At 47.3% G+C, this 19,619-nt stretch overlaps 3 protein-coding genes and 1 long non-coding RNA gene across 7 annotated transcripts in view; 2 read left to right on the top strand and 2 right to left on the bottom strand.

The window, feature by feature from the left end:
* Positions 1-1,130: 1,130 nt before the first annotated feature.
* On the bottom strand, positions 1,131-8,134 carry LOC133404917 (presenilin-associated rhomboid-like protein, mitochondrial). 3 transcript variants are annotated; one of them, XM_061681443.1, is made up of 11 exons: positions 7,602-8,134; positions 7,237-7,413; positions 5,168-5,387; positions 4,309-4,449; positions 4,184-4,232; positions 3,412-3,507; positions 3,177-3,326; positions 3,037-3,107; positions 2,811-2,912; positions 2,630-2,727; positions 1,131-1,940 (listed from the first exon to the last, which is right to left on the bottom strand). In XM_061681443.1, the coding sequence occupies exons 2-11, from the start codon at positions 7,311-7,313 to the stop codon at positions 1,817-1,819; spliced, it is 1,128 nt and encodes a 375-aa protein (XP_061537427.1). In that variant the 5' UTR covers positions 7,314-7,413; positions 7,602-8,134; the 3' UTR covers positions 1,131-1,816. The 3 variants fall into 3 exon arrangements, with proteins under 3 accessions (XP_061537427.1, XP_061537425.1, XP_061537426.1); XM_061681441.1 differs by having other exon boundaries at positions 3,177-3,507; XM_061681442.1 differs by having other exon boundaries at positions 3,177-3,507; positions 7,612-8,134.
* On the top strand, positions 7,677-14,421 carry LOC133404916 (nucleotidyltransferase MB21D2). The gene is made up of 3 exons (XM_061681440.1): positions 7,677-8,059; positions 8,880-9,262; positions 11,003-14,421. The coding sequence occupies exons 1-3, from the start codon at positions 7,810-7,812 to the stop codon at positions 11,882-11,884; spliced, it is 1,515 nt and encodes a 504-aa protein (XP_061537424.1). The 5' UTR covers positions 7,677-7,809; the 3' UTR covers positions 11,885-14,421.
* On the bottom strand, positions 8,565-16,591 carry LOC133404920 (uncharacterized). 2 transcript variants are annotated; one of them, XR_009768890.1, is made up of 5 exons: positions 16,126-16,591; positions 15,971-16,044; positions 14,956-15,888; positions 10,943-12,726; positions 8,565-9,264 (listed from the first exon to the last, which is right to left on the bottom strand). It is a non-coding gene; the product is annotated as an uncharacterized LOC133404920 (long non-coding RNA). The 2 variants fall into 2 exon arrangements; XR_009768889.1 differs by having other exon boundaries at positions 15,971-16,591.
* LOC133404919 (fibroblast growth factor 12-like) overlaps positions 15,714-19,619 on the top strand; it is a 20,900-nt gene continuing 16,994 nt past the window's right edge. Inside the window, exons 1-2 of the mRNA XM_061681444.1 lie at positions 15,714-16,498; positions 17,230-17,576. Of these exons, the coding sequence (XP_061537428.1) occupies positions 17,549-17,576 (28 nt within the window). The 5' untranslated portion in view covers positions 15,714-16,498; positions 17,230-17,548. The remainder of the gene's footprint in view (positions 16,499-17,229; positions 17,577-19,619) is intronic.

The following is a 19,619-nucleotide window of genomic DNA, read 5'->3' as shown; positions in this document are numbered from 1 at the left end:
ATTTGGAATTTGATGATGTCAGTGGTTTACACAATAACACAACAATGCTAATCTTAAGTAGCAAAGTCAACGAAACGGATTATGCAGCGGTCGCTTCGTTTTTTTGTTCCCAGAGTTGAATCTTCAAAAACAAAAGGCTTTTTGAATTCTACGTTAAAAAAAAGATCATTTATCAGTTTAACTTCCAGAATGAACACTTGGTAAAGCACCCCAATGACGCCGTCAGGGGTCCGGTACCAGCGGTGCCGCTCACGCCGCCGACGTCGCGGAATCGAGCGCTTTTCTCATTCCAACCGATTCCGGCACCGAGCTCATCTTTCTTCACAAGTTCTGACCGAAAACAATAAACGCGACCCAAACGGTGGCGTTCTTACCGTCCCGCTCGAGTCTGGAAGTGGAGGGCGAAGTGGAGCTGCGGCGCTTTCGGGTCGCTCGCTCAAAGCCGGCGCGAGGAGGCCTCGATGGCTCTGAGGCGCGTTTCGGGTCGACGAACTCCGCAGGAGGTCGACCCTCCAGAACACGCGTCGGTGTTTACGCGGCAAAGTTTCACCTCGAACCTCTGCAACAGCCTCAAACAAATCATTCGCGTCATTAACATTGACACCGACTTCACTTCATGGGAATTTGATTCGATGACGATTTGGAACTTCTTTCAAGATCATGAGTTATGAAGTTGGATTTTGATTGTTTTAATTAAAAAAAAAATAATAATAACCCACCTTGTGTGCGTGTGTGTGTGTGTGTGGACTTTGTGGACTGTCAAACAGACTTTGTTTGCAGGTCATCTGCTGTCAGTCAAAAGGAACGTATCCAAAACAATGCTTAGAAAGATCAAAATCATTCTCAACTTGACTTAACGTGTCACGAGATTTAGTGGCGATTTGCGAGTTTAACAGGCAGGAAACAAATGTTTGGGTGCAATTTCGTCTCATTTTGAGTTTATACCATACAATCATAAGGAAATGCTCCCCGGCGGAGGTCAAAAGCGAAATTCATCACTTTCACTTCCGCAATGACAACGATGAGGAGGAGTTTGCGAATAACGTTGAAAAGTCACCCCAAACTTCTTTCAAAATATGGAAAATATATCACCTTGGAATAGTAACCAGTCCTTTTCTTCCAAACGCTTTCAAATGCGTCTTTATTGGTGTCGCAAAAATCCATCAACAACACAAAGCAGCAGGCCAAACGTCAATTAACGACGACTGCGCGTGAGCGGGCGTCTTGCCAAAGTGCTGCGCCGCATCACGGCACCGTTTGTCACTTTCAGAATTAGCGCCGTTTTCCAGCAAAAAGCTAAACTCAACTTTTTCCCATCCTATCCTCATTTAAACAGTAGTTTGTTTCAATTCATGATCTAAAAAGCCCTCACCCTACAACCACGAAGATCCATGATCGGAATCGCGTGTTCTGGTTCTGCGGACAAAGCGAGATTGCCTCGGCTAGCGCTTTGGCAAGACGATCGGGACAGAAGTCAAGAGATTTCCAAATCGGCTGTGCCACCTTCAAGACAAAGAACATTTGCGGTCAAGATCGAATCTTTTGCTTCCGATTCCTACGTAAGGGGAGTCCAAAAAACAGACGAAGCAAGATCTTTGTCTTTTTTGGCAAGACAATCCGGACAGGAATAAAGAGATGAGATTGTACTAATCGCCTTATAACACATCATTTTCAAGACTTCAGTGACAAAGTATGAAATCAGCTGGGACATCTCCATACACCAAGTGGCTGGCTGGTCTGGTCTGGTCTGTACAGCGGCGACTGTTTCTCAAGTTCCCAACGAGTATCGGTCACGTCGGGCCCACCGTTCCGCGTCCTACACGGAGCCTCCTCGCTCACCTCCGTTTCCGCCGCCGCGACCGGTCCGCAGCTCGTGCCAAAACTTGACAAAGGGCTCGCGGTTCTTCCAAATGTGCTCGTGGCCGGAGAGGATGTACCAACTGTGGGAGGAAACAGATCGGACGGGAACAAGTCGAACTTTTTGGGGGGATTAAATATAAACTGCAGTACTATGAGTTGTTCTTCACAGAGCATAAAGAATATGTGCCTTTAAGTAGCGCGACGTTTTCTGTCTACATGTGTTGCTGCAGCGTTTGTGATGAAATATCTGTTGTTCTAAGGTTTATAACTACTGTGACATGAATACCAGTTTGTTAGCAAGTCTATGGCGTTTAGTATCGCGTGTTAGCGTTAAGCGAGCAGACTTTCACAGTTATGTGGTTTGGTGAAATAAAAACTTGACCTCTCTTGTTATGTTTAGTTTTAAAGTCAACTTCAACTGGGAGTGGCAATAAACAGCTTGACGCAAGCGCACTCGGCCTCTTTGTCGAAGAACTGTTCGCTAGCTGCCAAACCGCGAGCTGTCGTGACTCGCGAGACGAGGCAAAAATATCGGCAGAGCGACAGCTCATGTCATCGAAAGTCATACTTAAAAACAACTCAGAAATGATGTCTACACTCAAAATCCTGGCGTAGGGCAAATAACGCAAGCTACGAATACAAAAATTCACAGAGTACTGAACCGTGATATAGTGAGGGTTCACCCCCTTTCATTCCCAAATGAGATGTTAGCTTTTGGCGCCTCGTGTGGAGCCGCGATGTACCGTCGCACGGACGGCGTCGGACTCACATGCCAAACAAGGCGCCTCCCAGGTGCGCCGCATGGTCGAAATACCTCCAACCCAGCACCAAACCTGCCGTATCCATGGCGACGATGGCCTTCAGCGCCTGCGCAGAGACAACGAGACAGACGAGTGGACGGACAGGCGGACGAGCGGAAGGACGGCGGAAGCGCGAACGGACGGTCGTACGTTGGCGGCGCTGAACGTGAACATCGGGAGGAAGACGACGGCCAGTTTGGCTTCGGGCATTTTGGTGCAAACTGCGGCCAGGATCGTCATGATGGCGCCCGACTGAAAACGCAGGCGCACACAACACGTTTGACATTTCATCCGTCGTGTGGCGACATCGTATCACGTGGCTTCTTTTCCGTGGCCTTTGTGGCAATGAGGCACGACGAGACAGGAAGTGGCTCACCGCGCCCAGAGACGGACCGAACCGCCCGCTGGCCATTTTGCTCACGTAGCTGAAGAAGGTGGAAATCACGCCTGAGGACACACACACAACCGCATCAGCGCGTGCGCATGTACGCGCGCGTGCGCCCGTCGAGCTCTCACCGGCCGACAAGTAGACGGCCACGAACTGTTCCCTCCCCAGCATGGAGACGGCGCTGCTGGAGAAGCTCCACAGGACGTACATGTTGGCGGCCATGTGGAAGAAGGACACGTGGCTGAAAGTGGACAGCAGCATGGGCCAGCACAACGTCTCTGGAGGCAAACACGCACAATACGTGAAGAACGCAAATACGCATTCGATGGGTCTCCTCAAGTGCCAACGACGAGCTTGTCTGACTGGAGGCGGGGTCTGCGGTGAAGTACTTGAACATGGAGCGCTGCAGCCGCGGGAGTCGCCAGCAGCAGAAAACCAGCACGTTCGCCGCCACGATGGCTGAGGAGCAAACACAACGAAGCGGAAATCTTCTCCAGCTTTCAAAGGCGACAATGAATCGATGATCAAACTATTTTGATAATGGATTCATCATTCGGGGCAGGGGTCGCCGAGCATTTTTGACACAGAGCTACTACTTCTTGGATGCCGATGAATGCGAAGGGCTACCAGTTTGATACACGATTTTGAAATAACAAATTTGCCGAACTTACCTTTAATCGTGTTATTATTAATATTTAATGCTGCGAGCCTCGCGAGCATAAACAGTCCAGAAAATGGATGGATGAATTTTCATCTACGTGAAGACACTGACCATGTTAATCACTTGTGGTGAGCCACAAGAGGGAGCCGTTTTTTACTTCTAATAATTGTGTATCCTGTAAAGTGTGCGTGTCGTCGTATTATATTATTTACCACACTCCCACAAACGGATGATTTAAAACGGTATTAAAGTGAAAAGTATCACTATGCAACCCTTTCATTCCGTAAACATCTGTCAGCATTTACATTTTCAAACGAGGATTTCTACAACATTCCTAGGAAATCACAATGTTCCACTCGTGGCGAGATACTTGAACCATGGATTGATTTAAATTTCGGGGTATTTTATCCAATTCTTCAATGAATCAAAAAAACAATTGACAGATGAATGGATTATTATTTTCGGTCAACTCACCTGTGACCGTCCTCTGTCCCTCACTCAAACTGTTCCACCACTGGTTGACCTGAAACACAAGCAGCCAATCAGAGATGAGATCGGAGCGGGCGAGGGGATCAATCGATGGACCGATTGTCTCTCACCTCCTTGCGGACGTCCCCTCGCTTCTGCGGCCGCACCCTCTCCAGCCAATCGGCTCGCAGCTCGTCGAAGTAGTTCTGCACGCGCAACTTGAGCGACTCGTACTGCCAGATGGCCGCCGAGCCGAAGGAGCAGCCTGTAAACTGACAGGAAGTCAGCGCGGGCGGGCCGCCACACGACGTGAGTCGGACCTCCGGCTGTCGCTAACTATTCATACGTACGCATGACTATCTGAGAAAAAACAGCCTTTATTTTGCTTTCTGCTATTGTGGGAATGCAAAACGGCTGCCTGGGGTGTATTGCAACAACATCACGAGGCTCTCGCCAGGAGCAATAACGGTAGCGACGACTTGAGCGACGTTTGTAAGACAAGCGAAGAAAGGACGTCTTTCGACACAAGGACGCGTTTGTGTTCGTTTTCATGGAAAAGGCGAATGAAGCAATTGGAGAAAAAAATAAATCCAATATATACAAAAATGTCATTAGCATCTTCACAAAACATGTTGGAAATCATAAAACTACAGTTCAGATATCGAACAGTAAAGACATTTTGCCACTGAAAGTTTTGAACAATATTACTTTAGAATATTTTTTCTCTCTTAGAAACAATTATGACCTTTTTATGCTTAGCAACTGCCAATAATTTCAATTCTCACAAAAGTAAAATATCAATTCGAAAACAGCGTGAAGCCTTTTTTTTGGACAAATGAATATATGATAAATCTATACAGTTTTGTTTGCCTGTCAAATCAAAAAAAAATACAAATAATCAGCTGAACAACTGCCCGTATAGCTTGAAAAAAACGCGCGGTGACCTGTAGCTCAAGGCTTCACTGCGTATGCATCAATGGCGCCACCTACCCCCACGGTGAAGAGCAGCGGGCGCACCAGGCGGCCGAAGGCCCGCGGCGTGCCGGACGACGGAGGCGGCGCCGATTCCCAGTGAGGGCTGGACGTCCGCCGGCGGGACGCCGCCTCCGACGAGTTCAAGTGTCCAAGTTCATCCTCCCCTTTTTTGCTTTCCGGCTTCCTGACGACTTTCCGGAAGCCGGAACGCTGCTCGAAGCTGGGAGTCCACCTGCTGGACACTCGGAGAACAACAACACAAAACTCATAACTGGGAATGGGCGAGTACCAAAACCAGATATTGAACATCCCTACCACGTAACCAGTGCTGGGGAGTAACGACTTACATGCAATGACTTTACGTAACTGAATTACAAAAAATACACCATTGCGATCCGTTACAATATTGGGAGAACGTGTCATTAAAATACAGTTGCTTTTGGTTCAGTCACATTTGAAAAATGATTTTCCTTCATATCAATTCCTGAATCTAAAACCGACACTTGCGATCGGCTCCCTCTGATCATGTGCCATTCAGCCGTAGTCTCAGACGTGACATACTTTTCCAAATATGACCTTGAAGTGGTGACCTGGTGGTGCAATCTATGAGTAGTTTATCTGTTATTTGGAAAAGGTTAGACTCACCGTTACACTTTTGAACACAACGGAACACTTACTTTTCAACATTTTCGCTGAATGTTTTTTGGAACATTCACTTGGTTGTCATGAGGTCAACATGGTATCATGTTTTCCACAAGCTGTACACATATAATGCCACAAAAAAATGTTTTTATTATGTAGTTATATTGTCATGTTTTGTTAATTTATTATTTACAGTTATGGTTTCAATCCACTTTTTTTGGGGGGGGGGGGGGGAAACATCTAAAGGTCCCGTTGATGCAGTCGTTCAAAATTAAGAAGAGTCATTCAAATGTAATCAAATCTAATTAAGTTATATTACGTCGAGAAAGTAATTGAAATAGTTCCACTACAATTACATTTTCAAGAGGCTAACTTGTAATTAAAACTGCATTTTCATAACTCTAAGCGTGTTTTTGGAATGTGGGAGCACGCCGGAGTAACCGGAGAAAAGCCACGCGAGCACGGGTTTTCTACGGGTACTCAAGCGAATGTGCGAACGCCACACGGGAAGGCCAGAGCCTGAAAATGGCAAATAGCTGGAAAAAAATAACAAATGACCAAATGAAATTGAGAGCCCACTAAAAAAGCAAAGTTGTTGACTATGTTGACTATTTTAACAATAACATCTTTATCGGAACTTATTTCAAAAATAATAAGTGAAGAATGCAATTTGATTAGAAACTACATGCGGTTGCTGTTAAAATGGTTAAAATGCTGAACGCGACACTTGAAGTTGGCATGGTTCTAACACATCAGGTAATGTGGAATAAAGAAGTAAATATGTAACGTATCGCTTCGTTTGGGAATTTTATTGTGAAAATTGCAGACTGTTATAAATCGTTCCCAAGATGTGCTGAATGTGATAACATTTTGAAGTTGGAATGGTTTGAGTCGGTCAAGAATTGTGGAAAGGGGAGGTAAATGTGTAAAATATCTGGAACGTTGTCATGGAAATGTGGAATCATAAAATAAAAGGGATTTTAGGTCATGGACAAAATAGTTCCCAAGATGTCTTGAATGACCTGAACAGTTTGAAAGAGCTTAGAATTCTGGAAGGAAAAGTTAAGTTGGAAAAACGTGTCCGTTCATTTCAATAGGAATTATTTTCATGGGCAATGAGGAATTGTGTGGAAATTCGTGCCCAAGGTTTCCTGAACGAGAACATTTTCAAGTTGGAATGGAACGAATTGGTGGAGAACTGTGGTAGTAGAAGGGTGAAAATTGGCGAAATACTAATTGAAAAAAATGTTTCTCTTTAAAGCACTGACACAATGAATAAACCCCGCAGGCATCTCAGAGTAACAAGGTAGCGTTAGCGGATCAGCACCCGTTTCAGTTGCACTGTTCTAAGATGCTAACACTGCTAACAAACATGCGGATCAGCGGGTGTTCGCATGTATGACAGCCGGCCCGGGCTCCCTCCATTCGGCCGCGTCTCGCACCTGCTTCCCCTCACGCTCCGGAGAACGTCCTCGCCAGTCCGGCACACCAGAACGAAATAACTCCTCCACGTCGCCATGTTGGAGTGAATGTTCACTTCCGGGTCAGGAAGCGAAGCCCTGTCGAGCGCGGTTGGCGGAATAACTACAGCGACACTTGCAGGTCAAAGTATGAACAGCCTGAGTAACAAAACAACAGGCAAGTGACGAGCCAGTGTGAACGACATCACAACATCTCCTTTCAATAGCTCTAGTTATTTTATTCTTTTACTTTTTATTTACTTCATAGGACTAAACCCGGAAACAGGTTAGCGGGCTTCCTATGCATGCCGCAATAACAACGGGTTGATATGATACGATTTACGTACATTTTCTTACGTTTCATACGCTGGACGCGCGCCCTGTTGAAGCGGAAGCTTTTATTGTGACGGCGCCGTCGCCGGAAGTGCGGTACTCTGTTCCGGTTGTTGTGTGAGCTGATGTTTGTGGCTGTGATTGTGGGTGCGCTGAGCTGGTGTCGGTTCCGTTCGTTGACGCCCGTTTCGGCTCACCGTCGTGTGAAGGACCGCTGAAACCATGGCCGCCCCAGCTCTCTCCAGTCGGGCCGGCTCGACGGGAAGCCTCGGGAACAGCCCCACCGCGGTCGTCGCCGCCGGCAGGCTGCCCCACGGCTGCGCCGGGCCGGAGTTGGACTTCCGGTCGGCGGCCCGCATGGAGGACCTGAACCGGCTCATCCAGGAGTTTAGCAAGCACGACCAGCGCGAGTACGACGACCAGCGGGCCTTGGAGATACACACGGCCAAGGACTTCATCTTCTCCATGCTGGGTGAGGAGCGCGCACGCACAGATCCACAAACATATGTAAAAACACACACACACCGCATACAAATACAGGAATACACGCAAACATATATAAATAGAGCAACACACATGCACACGCAAACACACACAGACAGACGCACATTTATACACGCCTACTGTACATGCACGCATTTTGGCCAAAGTTTGTAACATCGCCAACGCGTTTAGTGTAACCAAAACCTTTGAAAGTGTGCTTTCGCACACGCATGGATAAACGTGCATTAATAATTCACCCGAGTGTCTCCCCAGCCTCCTTTGTGTACAATTGTCACCAATTGGTGTAATACGGACGTCAGTGTGAAGGTTAGTCGAGCAAAAATATCTTTTGTTATCTGAATGCGCAGACAGGTTTTTCAAACCCGCCCTTCCACCATATAGTGTGAAAAAGACGATTCCCCCCCCCCCCCCCCCCCCCCCCCACAATATAAAAGACTTCCCAGGTGTCTTAAAACACTTTACCACCCATTTCTTGTTTTGCGGTCCCATCCGATTGTTTGTGTAGAGAAATGGACCCATTTCACACACTTATGTAACACGTCTTCATGCTTGTGTACATGTTACGTGCATGCTTTTTATTTTGCATCATCTCTTTGTTTGAAGCGCTTTACTTCCATCTTGTGGGATCTATACGCAATTACGAAACCCTTGAAGGAAGGCGGGCATCAGTTAGTCGCGGCTTTCGCCATTTGCGCCAGTGGTCGGTCCCTACGCCCCGCGAATAGCGGGGGATCACTTATTTTCTTTTATCGAAACGTTTGTTGCGTTTGTGCCGCCGGGTCCTCCAGGAATGGTCCAGAAGCTGGACCAGAAGCTGCCGGTGGCCAACGAGTACCTGTTGCTGTCGGGCGGCGTGCGCGAGGGCGTGGTGGACATGGATACGGACGAGCTGAGCGTGTACGCGCGCGGCGCCGACTACGACATGGACTTCACGCTGCTGGTCCCGGCGCTCAAGCTGCACGACCGCAACCAGCCGGTCACGCTGGACATGAGGCACTCGGCGCTGGGACATTCCTGGCTCAGTCTGCGCCTCTTCGACGAGGGCACCATCAGCAAGTGGAAGGACTGCTGCACGGTGGTGGAGCACATCAGCGGAGCCGCAAACTACTTCTTCTCGCCCACGCTGGTGGCAGACTGGTTCTACCAGGCCGTCTCACTGGTGCTACTGGAGGTCTGTTGGTATTGTAACATAATACAAATGATTTTCAAATCATTATTTGTTTTTTTATAATTTGAATTGGAGCCAGTTTGTCGCAACTTAGTTTTACAAAAAGAGCAACAGAATATGAAGAGAAGCAGTGATATAGGTGATTCTTTTCGACGAATAGCTGAGGATGGGTTGAAGGTTCCTCGGGGGGGGGGGGGGGGGGGGGAATGTGACGAGGTAAATTCGTGAATAGTGAGCCGCAAATATGCTGGGGTTCACTGTATTGATTGTAAATCAGTGATGTAAGACAAAATCTTAGGGCTCTGCATCGACCCTTGAGGCACACCAGATATGACCTCAAAAAAGGAATTTGCATGTCCAATTGTCAAAATGTTTCCGCCCACACAGGTTCAGAAGAAGCTGCGTAGGGCCTTTTTTCTTGACAAAAATTCGATTGAAACTTTTCTCGGAAAAAAAATCAGACTTCATTCATATAAAAAAAAAAAAAAAGAAATACCAAAAGTACAACTTTTTTATTCTGGCAAAATTACTTTTAGACTTCAATATCATGGCTTTTCTTAGAAATAAACCATGCTTTTTGTCATAGTTTAAATATTACTAAAGCGACAAACAAATTAGTGGCCATTCAGATTCACTCTTAAATCCCCGTGAAAAAAAAAAAAGAATAAAATACTGTGGTGCCACATAGGTAGCATTCCAGTGGTGGAATGCTACCTATGGGTGCTGCCATTTGGTCTTACTGCGCATCGCTTCTGTGCACGTACGCGTCGTAGCTTCGCTGAGATCTCCATGAAGTTTTTTTATTATTATTTATTTTTTATTTTTTTATAAACAGCTCTCCACCGAAGGAGGCTTATGTTTTTTGCAGCTCTACAATGAGCTGCACGGATAACGTGTAAGCACCACAATGGAAGCCATCGCTCGAGAGGGCAACTGTGGCAGATTGATTGAGAGAATGTTTATCCAACACTGCGTTGCAGATTATGAGAGCGGCTAGCTCGACAGCAGGCTAAGTAGCGGCAGGCTAGCTGCAACGGTGGCAGCTTGATTCGGTCCGCGAGGATTTATGGCACCGACAAGTGCAAAACAGACCCGGGAGTCTATCTGTGGGCCAGGTACAGCGAGGGATCTTCGTGAAAGTAAGCCGTTTTAAACAAAAAAGAAAAAAATCTGTGTACGGAGACGTGGCAGCTAAAACACTTCGGTCAAAACCTTCCAGCGTACCCTCTTACCGGTTCAAAAGATTGTTTTCAAATAAATCAGATTTTCCGATTATTTTGGAATAGTACGAGGAGTAATGATTCGATTGTGATTCGCTAGGCAGTTGCCCTCGCTACGAATAGCGAATGGAGTTTTAAGGTGTGAGCCCGCCTACTAATAATGACCATATAATTGCAGTATGGCCTCTAAATTGATGTCAGTTAGAAAAAGTTTAGGGCCAAGTAATCGACCCTTGAGGCACGCCCGATGTAACCTGAAAAAGTTCCGAATTTGTATTTTCAATTGTCATAAAGTGCTTCCGCCGATACAGGTGCAAAAGAAAGCTGCAGAGGGGTTTTATTCTCGGAAAATATAATTTGATCTGATGGACTTTTCAAGCAAATATCTGCCTTTATATGACACATTTTTAAAAGTAGGACATCAATCTTGTAAGTATGGAAAAGCTTAGGGCCAAGCACCAACCTTTGAGGTGCACTTCCGATTTGCAGCGCCAATTGTCACGAAGTACTTCCGCCCACGCAGGTCCAAAAGAAGCCGCAGAGGGGCGTTCCCCGCGTGGAGAAGGTGGAGCGCAACGGCACCGTGGTGTCGGTCATCTTGGGCGTGGGCAGCAGCCGAATGCTCTACGACGTCGTGCCCGTAGTGTCCTTCAAGGGCTGGCCGGCCGTGGCGCAGAGCTGGCTGATGGAGAACCACTTCTGGGACGGCAAGATCACGGAGGAGGAAGTGATCAGCGGCTTCTACCTGGTGCCCGCCTGCTCGCACAAGGGCCGGAGAGAGAACGAGTGGCGGCTGTCGTTCGCCCGCAGCGAGGTGCAGCTGAAGAAGTGCATCTCGCCCGGCCTCATGCAGGCCTACCAGGCGTGCAAGGCCATCATCGTCAAGCTGCTGTCGCGGCCCAAGGCGGTGAGCCCCTACCACCTGCGCAGCGTCATGCTGTGGGCCTGCGACCGGCTGCCCGCCAACTACCTGGCGCACGACGACTTCTCCGCCCACTTCCTGCTGGGCCTGATAGACGACCTGCAGCACTGCCTGGTCAACAAGACCTGCCCCAACTATTTCATCCCGCAGTGCAACATGCTGGAGCACCTGTCGGACGCCGCCGCCGTGCTGCACGCCCGCAAGCTCTCGTCGGTGCGCTCCGACCCGGCCGAGCACCTGCGCACCACCATCGAGCACGCCAAGGCCGCCAACAGGCTGACGGTGGAGCTGCAGTGGCGCGGCAGCACCGGCAACCTGCCGTCGCCGCAGTCGGACGCCGGCGGGGAGAACCAGCCGGACGACCGCCTGGCCAAGAAGCTCCAGCAGCTGGTCACGGAGAACCCCGGGAAGTCCATTTCGGTCTTCATCAACCCGGACGATGTCACGCGGCCGCACTTCCGCATCGACGACAAGTTCTTCTAAGAAAAAAACAAAAAAACCCACCTCCCTCACCACAGTTTTTGTTGTTGTTGTTGTTGTTGTTGTTCCTCCTCTGCCACACTGTCAATCAGGTGTTTATTTTCTAGTGTTCTTAGTTGTCCTTCCTCACTGTGTTCTTACCCACTGGAGGCCTTCAGACTGACATTTGTAAAGCCACCCGCAGGAATCCACCCGGACAGTTCCACGTGAACATCTGCTGAGCTGTCAGGCTGACATCCACATTTCCACCGGGTGAAATCCCCTTGAAGACATCCACCTCTCCGCTCGGACACTTGCATCGAAACAATTTCACTTGGAGAAGTCCACTCGGAGTCATCCATCCTGAAGAATTCACCTGTTGGAATCCTCCAACAGAAATGCACCAGGAAAAATCGACTCCGCGTCGTCCACCCGGAGAAACCGATCCGGAGTCATCTACCCGCAGACGAAGAATCCACCTGCGCAAGTCCTTCAAAGAAATCCACCTGGAGAAATCGGCCTGTCTTCATCGTTCGGCGACTTCGACGCGGACAAATGAATTTGGAGTCATCCACCTGCTGAGCTGCGCCCGGGTCATCCAACCGCAGACATCCACATGAAGGAATCCTTCAAGAGAAATCCAGAGACATCCACCTGCAGACATTCGTCGCAATGGATCCGCCATACGGAGTCCGCCCGGATGTCCGCTCGGCTGTCGGGAGTGACGGCAAAACGAAGGAGCCTCGAGAACTTGCTGAGTGTTCACACGTCAGGATCAAATCGCGATGCGCGTACGTCGGCTCGTCACAGCCAAAGTCGCCGTCGCTCGCAAAACCAGAAGAGGAACAAGACGTTTTGGGGCCACACTGAAAAGAAAAGAAAAAAGATATATATTACCAGAAAAAAGGCATGAGAAAACGGTTGAAGAGTTTCTATGATTAGGATTTCTATCACAAACAAATCCATCTCATATAATCATCCGGTAGGAAAATAGTGTTGTTGTTTTTGTTTAGTGCGGCCTTACTCTACGTCGGGGGGGGGGACGACGACGACGACGACCTTATCTTCTACTTCACAATGTGCACCGAAAAGCGTAGAGCATTCATTCGATAAGACCGAAAGGGAAAATCTTCTCCAACTTGGAATGATTTCCAAGTGCGTTTTTCTCACAATAGAATCTTGTATTGATTGTTACAAACCGAATGTGAAATCACTTATCATTTTCGAACCACGATGTGCGAATGTAATCGCAGATATTTCCCTTTTTGACTCCACGTATGGTAGCAGTGTGACAAATTCGTAACTTTTGGCTTTCTTTTCAAACAGCGGCCAGATTGTCACCGTGAAGCTTTTTTTCACCGTTCCATTGTCAATGAGCCTTTTTGTTAAAAAAAAAAAAAAATAAGGTGCGGATACGTGCAAATCATCCTGACTACTACTTATCATCTGACTCTTTTTAAGTTTGCACCGAATGTAAAAAGCACCAATCGCACTCCTTTTGATTGTAGTCGCACGCTAATGCGAAATAGGCTACTTTGTGTGTGTGTGTGAGAGCGAGCGTGCTAGCGTATGCATGTTAAGTGTGTTTGCACGTGTGTGATAGCATGTATGTGTGCGTCTTGTGTTAGTCTGTTAGCACGTGTGTTTTGTGTTCGTGTGCGTTAGCATTGGTGAGTATGTTAGCGTGTCTGTGTGTTGGAGAGAGCATTTATTTTTTATTTTTTTTAGAGAGAGTTGGCATTTTGGACAGGAATGCATTCGATTTCAAACTCGGTTCACCTTCTCGTTTCCACATATTTTACGATAAATAAGAAGGGGAAGAAAACAAAAAGTTACGGTTAAGGTGTAATCGGGTTAGTTTTGACACCAAATCAGACATTCTGGTAAGATTTTGAGTTTTGAGGAAAAAAAGGAAAAAAGGTACTGAAGCCCTGGCACGAAGGCAAGGAGAGCCGATCAGATATTTATTGAACAAATCAATCATGAAATACAAAATAGCAACATTTGCAAGGAGCTGCTGTAGTCCACAAGTCACACCCAGATGCTCACACACACTGACTGGATTTGTTCCTGATGTCACTCACAAGGCCACGCCCATTAAAAGCACACGCAACACTGTTTTTTTGGGGAGGCTGCAACGTGTTGATGGAATTTCGATTAATTAATTCATAAATTCACACGCTTGGTACGAACGAATGATACGCCTAAATCAAGGTACCGCGATTCAAGATGCTTTCATCTAGGAAAATCATCTATCTTTATATCACACCACCACCTAGTGGCCTGGCATGCACATTCCGCTTTTTTTCCCCCGCGCGTGAAACCTTTTTCCAAGCTGTCTCCCCTTTCACACGCGCACGGTAACGGCGGCAGGATCGGTCTTTTATGCAAACTCCGGAGCTCAGCTCAGATTGTACGCCCGATCCTCGGTTTTACCGCCACGTCTCGTACCCGCTGCCCGCCGGCACTCAGGATTGCAAATCTGCTGCATCGTGAACGAATGTTCCCGTTACACGACGTGCACTCATCTCTCATTTGTTTTCTGCCGTTTTTGTGTTGCACTGCTGCAGCTTTTTTTTTTTTCATCTTTAATGTATTTGCTCCAAAATGACATATCTGCTGTATATTGTGGACTTTGTAAATTGACTTTTGTTGAGCCTCAATGTTCTGATGAGTTTTTTGATTTTTTTTGGTGTGCTTATTTGGTTTGTTGTCGTGTTCCACGCAACCAGCTCAGACACGCCTACATACCTCGTATAAATGTACTTTTATTTTTGTTCCAGTATATACATTTCAAATGACAAAAAGAACTGCAAATTGCGGGTAAAAAAAAAAAAATTGCAAGTTTTATGTCATTCTGGTGCATTTTTAAAAGGTAAAAATCAGACCAAAGTATTTTTTTCTTTTTTTTTTTGGGTGTGTTACAATCTAGTTAAAGCCTGGGCAAACTTTTGGGGTCAAGGGCCACATTAGATTTTTCAAATAGGCATTTGTTAGAGAAAAATTGTATGTAAAATAGCTCGGGATGACCAAATTAATGCAAGAAACTTTACAAAATTCCAAAAAGGCTTTATAAGAAAGTGAGCTGCAGTTACCAGAACCCTCTTGCATCAAGGCATCATGGGAGTCGTCGTCCTTCCTGAGCTGGTTGGCTTGAGCGCAAGTTTTGTACATTTTTTTTGTTTCTTTTGACGTTTGTGTTGTGAAAAGTCTGAAAGATTTCCATCACATTAATAATGCACAAAGAAGAAGCAGAGAAAATCTAATCGTGGCCGTGCGATTCTCGTTCCCTCATCCTCAAGTGCAATTAGTGAAAAACACACCCGCCCAAACACACGATGTACGAGCGTGCACACCACTAACACAACAGAGAAGTGCCACACACACACACACACACACTCGTGGTTGGTGGCGATGTAATCCATGTGTTGTGCGCTTTTGTTGCTAACCTTTGAACTGTGAGTTGTTGTGTTGCTGCTCTGAATTTTTATGCAAACGTACACCACGGAGCCAGATTGTCACTCCTCCTCCTCCTCCTCCTCCTCTTCACTGTACAGTAGAGTCACTATAAAGTCTTAACGATGAACAACTCGCTCATTTGCCAAGCCTCCTTTCTGACTTCCTTCCCTCTCGCGCCGGGTGAAGTTCATTTTCTGATTTTTTTTTCCCGATTCACAGGCGCACAACAACAACAACAAGCCTGGATATTCCCCGCTGAAATATATCGGCGCTATCAGTCGAAAATGGGTTAGCGCGACACAAAAAGTGCAGATAAAGGCTGTTCTATTCAACTGTCTCCGCTCTGTAGTACTTCTATCTCAATTCTACCTCTGTCGCAAGGCCGTCCTCCTCCTCTCGGCGTCACCTTAGTGACGTCACGGCCCGGCACAAACTGCGCCAGCGACATCGAGAGAGAGCGAGAGGCATGGGAAAAGCGAGATAGGAGCGGTCCGTCGGCCGGACGTTTTCAGGCGGCTGCTTCGCTTCATTTGCAGATCGGTTGGAAAAAGAGCCACGGTCGGTGAAAACTACAAAGGGGCACAATATCAGTTCCAAGACCGAATACAACGGCGCATACGAGTATCTTTCTGCAAACACAAAGATACTGACCTCGTTCCACTCGCCAAGAGATCAAATCTAAGATTCAAGATCTGAACTTTGTTTCTTCTTTCAGGGGCTTTGGTCTGTCGTGGACGTAGACAGAACATTTTATATTCAAGCGAGGCCTGCTCGCCGGCTCACAGTGACGTCGGCATTTTTCTGACCTCTGATTGGTTGCGCTAAGTAGATATGCACAATAGCTAACAAAGGACGACGGACGTGGGACATGAATACAAATTCACATTCAAGTCGACTTTTCAAGAAAAAGTCGACTTTGTGAGGACGAGGTCGGTCGACGCCTTCGCTGGCTCGCTTGTTTTGGAGCCGAGACAGCAAGCTTACGGGCGGAAAGAAAGAAAGAAAGGTGGATTATACTGCGAAATAGCAGAATGCGGCTGTGAAAACAGTATTCGACCTTCAGGATATGGCTGAAAGGGACCGGGACGTCACTCGAACACCCGCAGTCCGGGTTCCATGAAAACAACGCTCGACATAAATGTAACCCGACAGCTCAATAAGTCGCACCTTCGACAAACCGTGGGTAGCATAAACGCACCATTCACGTTACAATAAGATAAACGTACTAATTACGGCAACAGTTGAAGATTGCGTGGCGCAATGCGTGCTGGGAAAAACACGTCACTTCCTGTCATACGACGTGCTGATTGCTTTGAAACTCCACTAATTTATTGTTATCGCAGAAAATGGTCTAATACGACATTTTATTGCGAAAGAACAGGAAAACGGTGTTTCTGCAATCCAAATCTTGATGTAGAACGTTTTGGGCAGATAATACACTGAAACAATGATTTCAGAATGATATTTGCAATACGGTATTTTAGTGTGAAATCAAAATATTGTGAAAGTCTGCTAACATTTTACAGTGTGCTAAATAATCAGCATCGGCGATTAGGGGATCAAGGGTTAACTATATTTCTTGCTTTAATAACAATGGTATTCATCTTTGTCTTTGTAATGCCGTGCATTGTTGTATTACGTTTTTGAATTTTATATTTTAAAATTGGGACGCGCTAGTTGTGCTGTTAAAAGGTGGATTAGGTCACTTATTTAAAAAAAAAAAAACTTTATTTAACAATATATCAAATAAAATCTAAATGTTACGGTGCAATACGTACATATTGTGTAAACAAATACAGTGAATAAACAAAATGGCAAGGCTCTCACATAGAACAAAAAAGAAATGGAAACATTTTGTAAAGGGCAGCATAAATGTAACATCTTGCTGTACTTCCATTTGTTTGCTGAAGGATGAGCTCACTCGAGTCTCCCACAATGCACTGAGGCAGAGAGAGAGGGAGGGGCCAGAGAGAGCGAGCGAGCGTTTGATTGGCTCACACAAGCAAGGGGCGACAGCGCCAGTGAGAGAGGCGCAGGTGAACGCGCGTGTCCTCCTCTCGCCGCCTTCACCAACATTTCCTCCCGTTCGTGGACGTCCGCTCGCCCAGCTGAGTCAGGAGGAGGAAGAGGAAGCAGAAGAAGCAGCAGCAGCAGGAGCAGGCGACGGCGACGACGACGACGACGACGTCGACGTCGGCGAGTGGATTTTCGCCAGGACTGAAGCGCGAGATGGAGGGCAAAGAGAAGGCGCCGGCAGGTTGGTGGCCAGGGAAGTTGGGCGACGGAGGGCGGGGACGAGCGCGATGCATGCCGGGTACAAGCGCACAGTACTGCGGTATCGTCAATGCAGCTGCTGAGCGTGAGCCGAGGTGTGGTTATTATGGGATGGGGATGGGCTTGGGCTTGGGCTTGGGCTTGGGCTTGTTATGGGCCCGACAGTCATAAAATAAAAAAAAAATAAAAAAAAAAATCCTGATGCAGCAAAACGCAGACAGACAGTTGGGGAGATAGACCGGCAGAAAGATGACACAGCACCACTATAAAAATGGACGCGAGACGGGTAGGGACGGTGATGGGGAGGCAGACACCAGGCCGGGTCGCCACAACGACTTCCAGGAAGTTTGACGTGACGGGCAGCTGTGACAACAGGAAGGGGAACATTCGGCAGGATCTGAAAGACGGGTAGGGGTCGCCAGGGGCAAGCGGACGGGAACTCGACGAGGGAGGGAAGACAGATGGGTGAGAACCTGTCCGTGAAGCGGAAAGACCGTTCAGACGGAGACAGACGGACGCCAGTGCGAATTCAAAACTTCCTGACGCACGGAGAAAGCGAGACAGCTAAGCAGGCAGACATTAGTGAGGGTTCGAATTGAGGCAGGAAGGCCGCTGAGCGAGAGACGCGGGGCTGGAAAAAGACAGACAGCCATTAGTGCGGACTGGAACGAGGGGACGGGTGAGACAGGCGGGTCGCTGGAGAGACATTGGTGAGGATTCCGATGGCAAAACAGCCCCTAATTCATTATTCATGAGCACAAACGCTGGCGAGACGCGCGTGAGGGGGCGCAACAGAGAGCATTCTGGGAAATGCAGTTGTTAGTCACTGGCAACCAATGACGAGCCTTAATTTGATACCGCTCGTCTCCATACACACTAGTATGCAAATCAACTTGACTAGTAAACTACTGTGCTGCACTAGTCACACTACTAAGCCCGGCTAATAGGCATGCGTCATGCACTAGTAGTTTTGCCTCACAAATATCGAGTTGTCCTACTAGTGTGCTGAAATGTTAAACAGTGGTGGAAAAGAAACCTTCCCAGTAAATTGTTCTACTAGTGCACAGTAATCATACCACTAGTGTTGAATTGTCTTACTAGTGAGGGCAAAGGCCGTCCATCTACTAGTAGGCCCTTGTCCTCACTAGTAGGACAACTTTGGTCAACGAGTCTAACAACTATTTTACTAGTGACACAAAATGACACTAGTTGACAACTACTAATACTACTGGTGAAATCCTAAAATTCGACTTCACTTGTACCAATAGCACAGTAATAGATCTCAACTCGTGCACACTTTTGCTGCAATAGTATCATGTTGTTGTCCTACTAGTGCACAGTGGTGGGCGAAAACACTATTGCGCTGATCAATATATTTGCTATCCAGCTTAAGGTCCATGTACTAGTACGCTCTGTCATTACTAGTGAGGCAACTTTGGCGTGGCAGTAGGACGGACAACTATGTCACAAGTATGGCAACGCTGCACGAGTTGGCAACTGTGTGCCACTAGTACTGCTAGGGACATACTAGTTAACATCTAGCACTTTACTAGTAGAGCGAGTAGTGCGTTGATGTCAATTTAGTAACTTGTCGTTGTCATACAGTAGTGGAAAATTATTACTAGTAAAAGACAGTTGTTCGAGCAGCGAGGACGAAGAGTGTACTAGTACGTGGACCTGAATCTGGATATCAAGGATGTGGAATAACTGTACTAAGTATTTAAGGACATTTTCTTGGCGTATCTGCGGATTGTAATGAAATGCCGCGACGTATCGCAACAACTGGTGAGCGTATCTGCCTCACAGTTCTGAGGACCGGGGTTCGAGTCCCGGCCCCGCCTGTGTGGAGTTTGCATGTTCTCCCCGTGCATGCGTGGCTTTTCTCCGGGCACCCCGGTTTCCTCCCACATCCCCAAAACACGCGTGGTAGAAGCCGCTAGGAGCCGAGATGCTTTCCGGAGCGCGGACTGCTGAGTCATTCCCGCTTTTGAGAGTTTTGCCAGCACGGGCGCAGCGTTCGTTCACT

This window comes from Phycodurus eques, chromosome 7 (assembly GCF_024500275.1).
Source record: "Phycodurus eques isolate BA_2022a chromosome 7, UOR_Pequ_1.1, whole genome shotgun sequence".
Classification (NCBI taxonomy): Eukaryota; Metazoa; Chordata; class Actinopteri; order Syngnathiformes; family Syngnathidae; genus Phycodurus; species Phycodurus eques.
This window is presented reverse-complemented; position numbering and strand designations above follow the sequence as displayed.